The sequence below is a fragment of the Girardinichthys multiradiatus genome, chromosome 6, assembly GCF_021462225.1.
Source record: "Girardinichthys multiradiatus isolate DD_20200921_A chromosome 6, DD_fGirMul_XY1, whole genome shotgun sequence".
In the NCBI taxonomy this organism is placed as follows: Eukaryota; Metazoa; Chordata; class Actinopteri; order Cyprinodontiformes; family Goodeidae; genus Girardinichthys; species Girardinichthys multiradiatus.
In genome coordinates, this window is record NC_061799.1 from 16,988,504 (window position 1) to 17,004,087 (window position 15,584).

General features: G+C 41.8%; 1 protein-coding gene across 1 annotated transcript in view; it reads left to right on the forward strand.

Moving 5' to 3' along the window:
- chd7 (chromodomain helicase DNA binding protein 7) overlaps positions 1-15,584 on the forward strand; it is a 92,352-nt gene that overhangs the window by 17,207 nt on the left and 59,561 nt on the right. The window contains exons 2-3 of the mRNA XM_047368364.1: positions 7,073-8,576; positions 10,045-10,379. Of these exons, the coding sequence (XP_047224320.1) occupies positions 7,169-8,576; positions 10,045-10,379 (1,743 nt within the window). The 5' untranslated portion in view covers positions 7,073-7,168. The remainder of the gene's footprint in view (positions 1-7,072; positions 8,577-10,044; positions 10,380-15,584) is intronic.

The window sequence follows — 15,584 nt, forward strand, 5'->3', positions numbered from 1 at the left end:
AGGTGTAGCTACAGTTATCTGTGTAAAAGAAAGAAAAAAAAAACCATATTTGGGTTGCATGGTTCAACATGGAGCTGGTTATCAGCAGTTTTTCTGCACCGGGGAAGGTTTGCTTCCTCACCTTGAGCAGGGCCTTCTATGTTCCCTTTAATATAAATCTATGACAGGTCCAGGTTGCTGGTGGACTGCAGCAAGACATTAACTCAGAATAAAAAAGTGTTTTTAATGTTATGTCTACTCGACTGCTCTCCAAATATGCTTCTCGGCAGGTGGAGCGGAGGAGAGCACAAATTGCCGAAGGCTTCATCCTCTGAGATTTTGCATCTGAACTGGCACGTTGACCAGTCACTTAATTCCCTCTGCAATGACAGCCCTGCCTTGGTGCCAAGCTGTGCATGTGTTTGTGTGTTATGTTTACTGCCAAAAAAGAGACAAGAAGTTTAATCTGAGGTGGTGGAGGATGTGGTAAAGAAAACAAATCAGAAGGGAGCCGAAGGCTCGCCATTTTTGTGGCTATAGTACGTTTCACAGAGAAATTGACAAACAACTCCAGGAAGGTTGAAATGCATGTGAGCAAAGAGTCATATTGTACATGGAGGCTGTGTCCAGGCTGCAGATGAATTTTATCCTTGGGGCATGCGAACAGGTCAGACAAAAACACGAGGAGCCTCAGTAGAGCCAATAATCTCTTGCTTTCCTTCTTTTAACTAAAGCTGTGGTCTGATTAAATCATTCATGCAGTTGTGCACAAATACACATACACACACCGCAGCCTTTGAGTGCTAGGATTGCTGCATTTATCTTTTATTGTATAATTCATGGTCTAAAGTAGTGTGCTTCTGACACAGCTGACAGGAAATCGGTTGCCTTCATAGTAGCTTGGTGCAAAGGATGTGAAATTACACTCAATTACTCTCACCTGCCAAACACACAGACACGTGGTTGAAACTTTTTTTTGTCCTTCCTGTAGTGATTTGAATTGCAAGAAAACAGCCTTTCAGCCAACACGCCACCATAATCTAGCTGTACACACAACTCCCAACAGCTGATTCACTATTTGAGTTTCTTGAGTTGTCATCAAAACGTTTCTTTTCATTAAGACTGCCAAAGATTTGCTTATTTTTCTTTTTGGTTTAAACCTTTTCTTTAAATAACAATATTTTTAATTTGTCAGTTTAGTTCCTGTAAGCTCCTGCGTAATGGCTGCAAACAAATTTAATACTTTTTTTTTTGTTTAAAAGAATTTGGAAAATCTTAAACTTAAATTTGTTGCAGATCAAATTATGAGTGACTGGTTTGTGTTTAGGGTTCATCTCCCCTCTCTTTAGATCACTGTTCTGGGACTTTTTTTATGCAATAATTTAATAGAAGTTTGACTGTAATTTAGGACAGGAAGTTCGTCTCCAGTGACAAGATTGGGTTTCTTTTTTCAGGTCCATCTAAAATTACAGTTACATGCCGGCTATAAAAAATAGTTCATCTTGTTGTTGTTTCTGTAATTGATTAAATTATATTTTTGTTATACTGCTTATTTAAATGTTAAAAAGGCAGCATTTCTGCATTCAATCTGCATTGGTTACATACATGTTGCTAAGGCCTTGCTGCTGTTGGCATGATGTGAACTACTGTGCTGCACTTGGGTGTGACTGACCAGCAGAGTATGTAATGCATCTGAAAGGAGGATTTATATAGTTACAGCTGAAATCATCTAATATAAACAATTATATACTTGTAAATACTGATACAAGTCTATTGTAGATTTACTTAATCTGTTAATGGAGACCATGTTGTTGCATTTGTTTTAAGTTTAGTTCAGTTCTAAAGATTAGAACTCAAAACATTTTCCATTTAGGTGTTTTCTGTAATCTGATCTTTTGAAAAAAAAAAAAAAAAGATTTCATCCTTTGCTTAAATTCTCCAGATTTTGCTTTATTTTTTTCTTACAAACTCGACAAGCCCATACATATGTCTTGACTCTCATTTTAAAGTAATTAATTCTGCCCTTGCTGTGATTCTATACTAAACATGTAGGAACTGGTTTCTGAATTTAGCTCATCCTGAAGCCACGACTGCATTAAAATGTTGTTCCATGACAGTCACTCTGGCCTTGTACAATGTGTTGTTGAGGTGAAACCAGAGGTATAAAACCTGTAAAGTAAATGTAAACTTTGACTCTTTCGACTGAGTTATTGCTTTATTTACAGCCTATTTATGGTGGTGGTTGTGGGTTGGGGAGTGGGGGTGGTTGTGCTTTGCACCAGTGATATACTTTTCATGCGATGAGTTTTCATATTAAAGTGCCAGTGACATCAAATTTTCATGATAAATCCAATTACATTTATGCAAAGGAAACATAAATTATTTAAAAAAATTAATTCATGCCACTGAAATGAACAGTTGTTGAGATATATGGTCATAAATGTCACTAAAAAGGCATTTCCAGACTATTTCTTTGCGATTTTGTTGTTCTCTTTTATGATGTTACAGGGGAACCCCTGCAGGTAAACTGGCTGCTGCTCTAATGATCAGCAACACAGAGGCAGCAGCGAAAAATCTGATTTTTATTTAGATATATTTCAGTCACTATCAGAGAGAAGCAGCAGAGTCAGAAGACAGTCAGCTGTCATCAGATTGCAGAGCACAAGTACTGCGGCGTGGAGAGGGCCATCTAATTCCACCAGAGTCTATTGTTGACGGATACCGGAGCAATGTGGGGTCAATGTGCATGAATCATCCAGCACCACCAGGAAACAGAACCAGCACAACACGCGGATTTTCAAAATAATTCACTAAAGACGGACTAGATCTCGCTAAATAAATAAATACACACATATATTTATATATACACGTGCATATATTAGCAGTTGTCAACATTAGATCAATTAGTTCAGTTAATGCGCTTTATATATTAACTAAGGTATTACAAAGTGAGCAATTAAACATTAAATGCACCAAACTGAGCAAAAAATATAGCTTTGCTGCCCTCATTGAACTCACCCATTGTTGAACAAAACACATGAAAATATCTGGATGCATAAAACAAAAAATGAAGCAGTTTAACTTCCACAGAATGAGTTGTTTTGGACTTGCTACCGCATTTATCGCTGGCTTTCATTGCACGATCTGCGTATGGTCCTTGGAGCTCCTCCAGGGTTCACACCGGACCAGATCAGATCCAGTATAAATCCAGGGTTACAGTAAATACGGCACTGAGTGAAACAACTGGCTGAGCGGCATGGAGCAGCAGCAGACACATGGGACGATTCAAGATTTGAAGAGAAGTATTTAAATATTTAGTATGCGTGTGTAATTTATCTAATTTTAATAATAATAATTTCAGATTATTATTAACAACTGCCGATATCTAAATGTACTTGGTGACAATGAATGCTCTTACCTTGTGAGCTTTGATTCGTTTGGCAACAGAAAGCAACAACCCTTTCTATGGAGATTCTTTAACATCAGATGCTCTGAACAGCATGGCTATAGCTGCTTCAACACTCTACTGCCCCTGTCAGAAATCCTGACCTCTGACATCATTTCTCTTGTGAATTCAGAGGTTTCTTGTTTGCAGCAGTTTGCCGATCACAACTGGCTGTGCTTGGTGGAACCTTTTATCACGTCTTTAATCCTAATATCATGTGAATTACTGCCCAGTTTTTTTCAATATTAAGATGTTTTCAATTTTTGCATTTGTGGGAAAAGCGTGTCACAGGCACGTTAAGAAACCTGTTAGAACCCCTCTCACATCCAGTGTGTTTCTCCCAGCTGAGCATTTGACCAGATGGACCAGTACACGGCTACTAGAGAGGTTCGTTGGAACAATTTTGGAGTCAACGTGATGACGCGGCAATAAGTTCTCACGTACCTGCGGTGGTGACCTCAGTAAATGAACACGTTGGGGTGGATGGATCACCATGATGTTAGACTTGTTTATTAGTAATAAATTAAGCAAATTAAAGTCGGATGCCCCGAACAAAATACCAAAATGAATATAACGTGTATAGATATTCAGTCACTCCTCAGCTAACCGGCTGCTGTTTCATTTGCTTGTAGAAACTTGTGTTCTGAATAAAATTGCTTTGATTTTAATTTCATCCTTTGAGATATACATATTATTAGTCTGGTTGTATTTTTTTTTTTTTGGCTGATCGGTGATCTAAAAGGAAACTCTGGTTAAGAAACTATGTTCTTGCTTATCTGTACAAATATCTCTCCCTAGTAAGTTGGAAAAGATTTGAATCTGTAACCTGGTGCCACTTTATTGTAAATATCATTTTGAACCATCAATCTCATTTGAACCTAAAAGTCTATATTCTAGTAGAGCTACATGCTATTTGTAGACTCTACAGTTGTTATATTGTTGAATCTTGCAAAGTTAATATTGCTTGCAATTAACCCACTTTGTCCACATATTTGTTCCGAACACTTGCTGTGAACTTTAGCTTCTCGCCTACCATCATCTGAATTGTGTGTGGGCTTTTATGGTTGTAAGAGTTTAACCAAATATAGTATTAAACAGAATCACAAAGCTTGGCACTTCCTTGTCGCGTACCAGATCCTGCATCTACAGAATCCTTGGTGATATTACGGTAATATAGTGCACATTCATTTTTTGCAGTAGCATTTGTTAAGTTAAGTTACTCTAAACACTATTGTGAGGTGTTCATAATGTTACAATGCTAATGCTAGTGTGGGCAGCTTCCCAGTCCTCCTCTATGCATTCCTACGGATCAGAACCAACTCCCTTGGGTTTTGTTTTTGCTTTATCTAGCAGATTTGGCAGATCTTGCCCCCCCTAGCACAGTGAAACCTGTTGAATGTTGAATATTAGGTATCCGCTACTCTGTGCAAACATCTAACCTGTAAGTAACGTATCATGGTCAGTGAAGCTTTCTTTTAAGTAATGACAAATGTGTAGTAAAGTGTCTGGATATCTTTCAGTTACTGAGCATGTTAAACTAGATGGGGCTCCTTTTGGTAGCTTGTTTAGGGTACATGAAGTAATGCTGGAAAAGACTTGTTAATTCTGTGTTCACAACAAAGGTAAATGCTCACCTGGCACTGAAAAATCCTCAAGGAGAAAACATTTTTTCTATTTTGTTGCTGTCTCAGGCCGATGTAATGTGGCCTCCCGAATTAGCCCTTTTTTAGACATTTAAAGGAGTTTACACCCTCCAATCTGTCTGATTTACAGATAGATTAACAGATTTCTCCTAAATCCCATCTGTTATCAAAAAGTGTTGTTTGAAGATCCTACGGCACCAGTTTACTACTTGTCTTCTTTGGTAAATGAGAGATTTTTTGGAGGTTTGTATTCTAGATCAATGAAGGTAGATTTGACTGTCCATCGTTTGACATGAGCACATGGTGGAATTAATTACAGCTCTTTGGGTCTCAACCATTTGAGAAAAACTAACCAGTAAACATCTGTTGGGTGGCAGGATACTTCATCATGGGAAGTCATGAGTCTTGACAAAACACTAGCAGTTGCAGGTATGGAGACATTGTCTGCTAAAAGATGTGAACTGTTGTTTTTAGGCAAATCATGCATTAATTGATCACAGGGGATACAAGCTTAGCTGCTAGCTCACTGCTAGCTGCTAGCTCCTCTAGAACAGCTAGCTCAGAATGAGGTAGTGGTGTTGCTGCAACACCACTACCTCATTGGAGAGAATGGATTTTATGTGGGGGCATAATTAAATTCAGCCACATAACATTTATTGATAAGGGAAACTTACTAATGTTTGCCCACTCTATTTGGGGAAACAATGAGGGTTTGGTCCCTGATACCTGCTGTGCTCTGCAATGAACCCATAAGTGGCTGAGGGAAAAAAAGTGGGTGGGAGGGGAGAATTGTGGAGGAAGAAAGAAACGAGGTGCAAAAGAGGGGGGTAAACCATGCAGTAGTACAAGTTGGCTTGGGTGTTGTTTTTGCACTGCATAGAAGCAACAAGCAAACCTCCCCCACCTCCTCCATGGCCTCCTCTCCTCTCCACTACTCAAACTCACTGATGCATGCTTCAATCCACCTACCGTCACCCTGTCGCTCGCACAAAATGGGATGTTGCGTGGGCTGCCTAATCAGTAGGATGACAATTAAATTCATATTGGTCTTTCTAATTTTAACTCAGCTTGCTTTGCAACGGTAAAAGTTTACACCCTGAATGCATTTTCCTTCTTGCTTTCTAGGAGGGGGAGAAAAGGTCTTAAACCTAAATCCTAGCAAGCAGGTGGTTTGCTCTATTGTCTTGAAACATCTGCCTATACTGCCTGAGTAGTTATTGAATGGACTGCCATCTGAGTAGCTAAGTAGTGACTGACTGGTGTACGTATGTCTCTGTCTGCCCTGTTGGCTGGCTGATTTCTGGCTGACTGGCAGCTGCTGCTGTTCAAACAGAGCTGCATCTGCTCGGCCCTTTATCCTAACGCACACTCTTAGGGACTCCAAGTGTGTGTTAGCAAAGAAAGAAGTTCTTTTGTTTAGTTGTGAATTGGAGTTTGGGGAGCAGGGTGTGGGGGACGCTGATGTGAAACGAGTGTCTTTGAGTGTGGAGGTTACATTTTTCCATCCTTTTTCCTCTGCTGTTGTGGTTACATACGATTAAGTTATCCTTTGATGTTAAGTTTGGTAATCTTGGAAACCTCTGTAAGGGCTGGAAAAAATGCAAAATGTTTACAGTGAGTTGTATGATTTAGCGCAATGTAAGTGAAGCGATTTAGGGAAATGCTACAATGTCCATTTTAATTTTAAAACCAGAGCTGAAAGTTATGACCATTTTAACATAACTTTATTCATACAACAAGCATTTCGGCATAGTAATAATTGCTGGTAATTCAATTTCCTTGTTCTCTGCAGTGTAAGAAATTAACTAATTTCAGATTCTCACAGTAAAAGGATATTTAGTTGGTCAGCAATGAGAACTGGCCAAATTTCCCTTAATGGGCTCTGATTGATAATCTGCTGGTCAAATACCAAATAACCCTATAAAACAACATAAAATTCTCTTTGCTATTATAAATACTTACACTAACTTCTTATTTTGTCTGTTTCCTCCCCTTGTTTCTCCAGGAACCTTAATGAGGACGATGGAGTGGAACGCTTCAAATTAGTGGTTAGCTCCTCACTTCACAGCACAACTCCCATCTCTGGGCCCACCACCCAGCCATGGCGGATCCAGGGATCTTGAGCCTCTTTGGTGATGATGCAGGGTTGTTCTCGGATGGTTTGGATAGTTTGGGAGACTGCTTTCCCCAGCAGTCAGCGGCTGGCCAAGCCAACCCACTAGCCCAGCCGACAAATCCATCTCTGAACCACGAGCACCAGGGAAATCGGGCTTACCACCAAGGGATGCTTCACAGCAACGGGGCCGGACCGGGGCAGTCCAAATTGGGGCAAATGTATGAGCACAGCCCTTACACAGGCTATGATCAACCAGGTGCCCCTGGAGGACGGATGATGGCCCAGAACGGTCCGAACCAGGGGTCACCAAATGTGAACACGGCTATGAATGGCATGACTTCTCATTACCACAATAACCAGGCTAACTCTAGCAACCCTCACCATGGGTACCAGGGTGATTCTGGGGGAGGCGGAGGAGGTGGTGGTGGAGTTTGGGGCCCTCAGCAGCAGAGCAGATCTGTGTATCAGCAGGCTTCAGCACCATCAGGGGCTGGTCCCAACCAGATGGGAAGCTACCAAATGTCTCAAGGCAACTTTGCTGGCATGCAAGGTCCTTCTACATCCAGTGCAGTTCGCATGAATCAACACTACCCTTCACAGAGCATGGCCACTGTTCCAGCTCAGGACCCATCTCACTACTTAGGACATGTTGGGATGGGGGGGGTCCAGATGAGTCAGCCGCAGTCCCAGAACTATCCTATCCACACACCTCGATACCCACATTCCCCTTCTAGACAACCTCCACACCAGCACCAACAGGGCATGACACCATTTGGGGGTGCTCCTTACCCTGGCTATCAGCCCCAGTATGCTGCCATGGGACCTGGGATGGGCCAGGGGGCTAGTGCTAATGTCAGTGCTAACACCAGCCAGGCCATGGGAACAGGCCAGCTGGGCCAGCGGTTCAACCAGGGAACGAGCCCAGCACCAGGGCAACAGGGACAACGATACCCCTCTGTTCCACCCCACCACCCCCACTCTGCCTCAATGCAGCAGCAGGCAGGACAGCAAGGCCAGCCTATGCATCCCCTAAACCACCCCCCAAATATGCCCCAACCCCAGTCCCACCTTACTGCCCCAGCTCAGGGATCTTACCCCTCCCCCCCATCTATGTCCCCTATGCGGGTTTTGGGAACCCCAACTCCTCCTCCCCAGGGAAGACCCCCTAGCGCAGGACTAGCTGGGCCTCCTGATGTTGCAGGATACACAGCAATGCATTCTCCTCCTAGCGCTATGGCCCATGCACAGAGAACTCCACAAACTTCTTTAACTGCAGCACACCCACAACACCAGCAGCCCCATAACATGCCTCCCAGTGCAGGTCAAATTTATCCTGGCATGGGGCCTCAACGTGGACCACAAATTGGGCCGAATAGGCTTCAGCAATCACAAGGTAAGGAGCCGTCAAACTAATCACAGTGTCGTACAAAACAAAGCTGGTAAAGTTTCTTTTTATTAGACAGATGGTTGAGAAGATTTGGCACCAGGTTGGTTCTGGTGAGAATTTCTGTTCACACGGATTTTGTTAAGGCAGTGGAAATAAGGAGACAGTGCGGGTATATTTAGAAACAATACACAGATTTAATGGATTAACTCCTTTTTTGTTAAAGCTGAGTGCTCTGATCCAAGAGTCACATGGTGCTTTTTTTTGGGGGACTTGTGGGATCTTGCTTAGGATCAAAGATGAGGCTTGAAAAAAGAAAAATCCCACTTGTTCTTGTGCAACTTCTTTGTGTTTGACGGAACTTACAGGAACTTTCACTGCCCATTGTTTTGTTTTTTTACTCAGTGAGATATATACCTTTCATTTATTCATCTATATATAATATATACACACACACACACACACAAGTGCAACGATCTGCATCAATCAACATAAACCTATTGCAGTGATGTGGATGTCTTTTGAAATTTGTGATGAATCATAAAACTCCATGATAAATAATGGCCTAAACATGAATCTCCATTTTGAAATTAAAAACACTAGATGTCACAAAAATTATTTTACCAACTGCAGTTAAAAGAGAGCTAGGTTGGGTGTGGATTTAGAAATATTCATCACCATAAAGTTAAGCATACGCAGTGGGAACACTGTCATTTTTAATGTATAAATAGTACGAGAGTATAAATAGTGGTCCTAATACCATCCCCTGAGCTACTTAATCTAAAACTGTCTTGTACCTTTTTTTCCCCAAACGAGACATTTTTTGTTTCTAACGGACCAAGACAACATCTTGGGACTAGAGACTGTAGCTTTACTCTAACTTTTTAATGATTGTAGGTCTGAAGTATTTCAAAGGTGTCCAAAAATGGCCCTATAAGTTAAAGTATATTGAAGCCCCAGTCTGAGTGGAAAAGACTAACACAAACATGCTGTAGACAATGGTCTAAATCTTCCTAAATTTGAAAAGAATCTTAAAGCTTTGTGATGAACTGTATGCAGGTCCTTTAGGCCTGCGTATTAATCCCCAAAGTAAAGACATAAATCTGGCAGCATCAAGCCATAAGTACTCTCAGTTTAAGCTTTTATACCTACATCTTAGTGCAAAATCTATAAAGATTTTGTCAAGAAGAAAGCCCAGAAATGTATATTGGGAGACAAATTTGACCTTTTAACCCTGAAAAGTAGTGAAAGACTGCGAATATGACTGGTTTTGTCTGGATGCTGACCTATACATAACTGTATAATCAGAATTTAAATTACAGTTTTTAGTGGCATCATTACTGTCAGTATTATTGAAATGGATTATAAATAGAAGTGTTACTAAGACTAACCCCTAAGGAACACAACTTTAAAATCCTATAGCTCTCACAACTATCAGTTTGTGATAAAATTCTTCTTCTTTCGTCTCCCTTTCCAGGGCCTCATGAAGCCACAGTCAGCCAGGGGAGTGAACAGCGCCTGCTCCAGGCCCAGCAGCAGGCCTCTCGAGGTGGGCAGCCCATGCAGTCTGCTCCTATGGGTTTCCAGGGTCCGCCTATTGGTCAGCACGGAGCCCCTGCCCCTACCCAGGGCTTAACTCCACCTGCCCAGAACGCTCAGATGCAGCACACGCATCTGCCCCCACACCCTCATCACCTGCAAAGCACGCCCCCTCCTCCCAACCAGGCCTCCCACCCATGGGCACCTCAGCCACCTGCCCCCCACCCACTCTCCTCACCCCCTCTTACCCCACAGAAAGTGCCTCACATACAGGTGAGTCTCCATCAAACAAATGCTTTGATGTGGTTGCAAAGCTGCGAGTGTGAGAGAGATCAAGACTATGTGCATTTGTTTTTGTGTGAGGGTGTTTTTCATGTGAATGTTTATTTTTCATGTGGGTGGGGAAATCGCCTGTGTGTTTTGGAGTCTAAGGGAAGTGTGTGCGTGCATGTTCATAAATGTGTGTGTGCATGACATTTGAGAACACAGCGGTGTATCGGGTACTGGATCATTGGGGATTTGTGTGTGTGTGTGTGTTTTTTTTGCCTTGTGTGTGTGGTTGTATTTCCGTGTGTGTGTGTGTGTGTGGGGAAATGGATTCTTGCAGCTGTTTGCTTCCTGTGAGCTGCATATCCTGAGACATGTGTGCAACACACACATGCACACAGGCACGCGCACAGAGGCGCCACCAGAATAATCTCTCCCCGCTCTTGGTCTCACTTCCCCCCTCTTCTATAGAGGAAACCTCCCTTCCTGTCCACCCCCCTTCCCCGTCTCCTCTCTTTCCGCTCTCTCTCCCCTCTTGTCTGTCTTTCTCACCGTTGGTCTTATCCACCTCAGGGATATCATCACTGACCTATTGCTGTGTAGTGAGATGAACAGAAAAGACACAGACAGTTTTTAAGACAAAATAAATGACTATTATATGTTAGAAAGTTGGAATATTGGTCATGAAACTATGCGAAAGGAGTGGGACAACTCGCAAAAGGTATAATTTCACTGCAGAAATCTTTTCCAGGAACCAGGGTAGTTTTCTGTGGCCATTTTGTTACCACTGCTGTATCCACTGTAGGAACCAGGGCCAAAACACCATACCATGGTTGAAATCTACCCCAGAAGACAGCCCTGGTAACTCATTGAAAGATCATATTTACCATTCACTTTAAGTAAATAACAGGATTATTTATTTTTGTTTATAAGCAACTTGAAACCCATTAGCTCATGGTAAATGTCATCGTTTTAGGGTGCTTACATTCAAATACTTTAAAGAATCAGCTAACCTTGGTGGGATTATGGACTGAACATAAACACAATTACACTTCTTATTTCTGAAAACAGCTTTTTTTATCATAACAGGAGCTCATTTTTTTCTCTTACACACTGAAAAGGACATTGAAATTACCATCGTGCACTTAACATCTATTTCACATTTCCAAAGTCTGTAGTGGCCTTTCTTAGCTTTTTAAATCATACCTGCTATCAAACAATTTTACATTAATGCTGTGTTGGTCTGATGTCAGTTGTATTCTCTGTAAGGGCTGTATTTCATCTAATAAGCTTTTGAAGTCGTGACATACTTCTGCAGAAGTGACATGACCATATAAGTGTTGGAAGGTGTAATTTACGTAAACAGCCCGATTTTGGACGTCACATTGGAAACGTAAGCACTTTTATATATAGTGAAATAGAAAGTTATAAAAAATTCTTATTCAGGGGGAAAATGTAATGCATCTGATGAGAAAGAGGTACAGGATCTGTAGCAAAAGAAAAAAATGGTTGGTGGGGAGAAGTCCTCATGTCTGCTAGCCACATTTGTGTGTTGGAGTTGCCTGTGTCACGTGCCCCTCGCCTTCCATTAGTTTGTTTTGTTCCTCAAAGCCCCCTTTCTCCACTGACCCACTGATGCACAAAAGCAGCCCTGTGGCCACACAAACGCAGAACCAGTCCCTTCTTTTTCTTCACTCTGCTCTCCTACCCTCGCCTATTGCTCCCCATCTCCAAGACTGCGTTTGCTGCGTTCCGTGGTTGACATTTCAGCCGTCACACTTAATTTATCCAGGACTCCTGACCTAGATGCCAGGTTGACTGGTGAGCCCCACTTCTCGCCTGGGCGCGCCGCATGTGCCGTCCTGACTTAAGCTGCCAGCCCCCGCAGCCCCTGTTGTTACACACACACATGCACACAAGCATTGATGGTTTGGTCCAGAATAGGATGGCGAATTGCCTTAGGAAATAGGATAGCCTCACTAGTGGAGTTAAAGAGTGAGTGTATGGCACAGGAAGGGAGTTCATCTCATGATGCACTTGTTAAAAAGAGCCACACACAACTTACCGAGCTGGTCGGTCAGTCATGATGACTGCATGTCTGGTACTCTAAGCTCCATCTGTTCACTAAGCATGGTTATTACACACACACACACACACACACTGGCCTTCATCAGCATCTCAAGGTCACAGCTCCAGCAGAATGCTGCGTTGTGACCTTTATTCTACAACTCAAACACACACACACACACACTGACACACACTATGTTGCGTGCAGCACTCTGGTTGACATATAACATGCTTGTCTCCCCCCTCCCCCCACTCATCTCACAGTCAGGGAGCTGTTATACCATTTGGGTCGCTAAGATTCTGCAGCTTCTTGGAAACGCTTCTCTCTTTAGGTATATCTTGCTTCTTCTGATTCTGTTCTAAATATTAATTTACTCATTTTGCTGGTTTTATGGCGTGTTTCAACAAGTAAAGACAAACTGTCTCCTGGATGTGTTCAACAAAACAATGAATGTCCACGGTAGATCAGTTGAACTGAGTCTTGCAAGGAGGTGGAGCTAGACATAGTGGACATACTAGTGGCTTGATTATTTTTTTTTTCAACATGCATATAAGCCATCTGCACATAATGTTTTCATAAAAATATTGGATGCTGGTGAGTACTGTTTGTCCTGTCAGCATATGGCTCATTTCATCTTCTCTTTTGCTGGTAAACATTCATATCAGGTCAAAGCTTCAAAAAGGTCAGGGCAACAATTAGTTAAAACTCAGGACATTCAGCCCAACAAGTTTAAGCCTCAAACTCAAATGAAGATTATTTTGGTCACTATTAGTGTAGCCTGCCATTACATGTTTTTATAGCAGTGGCTGACAACACTTTAAAGGCCTTACAAGCTTGTGGATGTTATAAGTCCTCACAGTGCAAGAGGATTAAAGAGTTTTTAGCTGGCATTTAGGGCATGAATCTCATCAAATTATGGTATATTTGAGATTGAATTGAGGCGTCCCTTCCTTTGTTTAGGTGATGGTGATAATGAACAGTTTATACCTCCCAGTTCACTGTAAGGCAAAGCCTGTGTTGTCATCTGTACCTGCCAACTAATGTCTGCTAGGCAATTCGATTGCAGCCCAAACCGCACTGACTGTGCTCGCCAGCTGTGATAACACTCCCTTTCAGAGGGTGCCGCCAAACCTCACCAAAGAAACTGTGGGTCAGATCATGAGCTGAAGAAGAAACACAGTGACTGTGTTTAGAGCACACTCCCAAAGGCTGACAATTACTCCACTGATACGGCTTTGTTTGTAGTGACGATGCGTATTTTTCATAAATACGATGAGAGATTTGCCATTTTACCCATTAGGATAATTTACTTCTCAGGGAATACAAGAATACAGAAACTGCAAAAATACTTTGGTGAGAAATTTAATTTTAAGTTAGTTTCTTCTTCTCCTCTGAGTAGACGGCGTACAAACCAGTGCATTGCTGTACCCTCAGACTCTGTAGTGTAAATATCTGAGTTAGGTTTATTGGTCAACAGAGCAATAAAATGGTTTGAATATAAGCACATGCTTGTGTCCAAGGTCCAAGCGGCTCAAGTTCACAGACTTAGAAAGGTATGTCAAGGCCTTAGGCATCGTGACAACACCACGGCTGGCTAATCAGTTAGCTGCTAACGATGCCAAAGTTTGGTATCTGCTTTAAAGCATTGTGTCAGCACAAAGCTAAGGGGTTATTTCATAGTTTTTTTTCTTAGGGACTCTGGACAACATCTTATCACCTTTAGTTCTAAATCCAAAAAACTTTGATCAGATGCAAACGAAATGATTCCACTGTGGAAAATTTGAGATTTATGAAACCAAATTTTTTCTTTTCCATTTTCTTTTTAGGATTATGACATTTTAGGTCGTTAGGATCATAAGTTGATTGTTTTAACCAGTTTGTGATTTGTGAAACCCTTTAATCCTTTTGTAAAAACAAAAAGAAAGGCGATTTACTTATGCCCCTTTTCCACTGGCTCGTTTTAGCCGGCGCTCCACTCAGTTTTGCTGTACTCGGCACGGTACCAGTTGTGTTTCCACTGACCCACTGACGGCTGAAGCTATCACAGCTAAAGCTCTGCTTCCAGCCATCAGTGTAGTGCGCTGTGCTGCTATTAACGTTACTATGTTACATTGTCACATTAAAGTAATCTGCATAAAATGATAAAAAAATTATAACTCAGTTAGAAAATAAAAACATAAACTAAAGACTAATGATGTTTGAAATTGTTGTATATGTAAGAATGTCTTGTATATCTTTTTTTATGTATAAAATGATCCACTGCAATAATTATCTGGAAGCCAGAACAAGAAAATAAGGCTCAGAGATTCTGATGTGAGGGGGTGTGGTAGGAGAAGCGGAGAGGAGAGATGCGGTTGTCTGAACTGCTAATGCTGTAGAGTTTGCCTGAAGAATTTACAATTTTGGGCTTTATGGAGATCTTTTTGTCTTAGCCATGGCAATCATGAGGATAAGGACTTAAAAGCGCAAAACCGCGGACTTCTGACCGTGGTTGAGTCAGTTTTAGGTTGGATATCGGACATGCGTCCGTCATACAGCGGGCTAGTTCTTCTGTTTGATCCGATATATTCTTATTACGGGCAGCTGCTCTATGCCTGCTCCCTCTTCCTGCAGAGGCTGGTTTGCTTCGTGGGCTGTCAATAAATTCAAACCAAACACGCTGTTTCATGGCGGTATTGTTTTGGGTGTTTTGGGGGAAATATATCTGCATCTGAACAGCTGATTTTATGTGTGATCAGCTTGATTTAGGATGTAATTAAATACAGTGCCCCGCCTGCTTGTAATTTAGAAAGCTGATGTGTCCTTTTTCTTTTCTTTCAGCCTTCAGGCATGGGTTATGATTTGTAAATAGAAAAAAATATATATTTTGGTTTGACCTGCTCCAACCATTGTGGTCCTTTTTAATATTATTGTAGTCACTCATAGGTTTTATTAACCTTTCCCTGCAATACCTTTTTGAAAACCTTCTCATTTCTCCTGGTCCCACGGCCAATCAGTAAACAGCGGTCTGTTCACGTCACATGTAGACCCGACTCAACCCCAGTCCGACCTGGTCAGGAGCAGGGACCAAAAAGTAGGTACTGGTACGTAAAAAACGGTAATGGAGAGGCTCTCAAAGCAAGCTGAGTGAAGTCAAGGAAGGC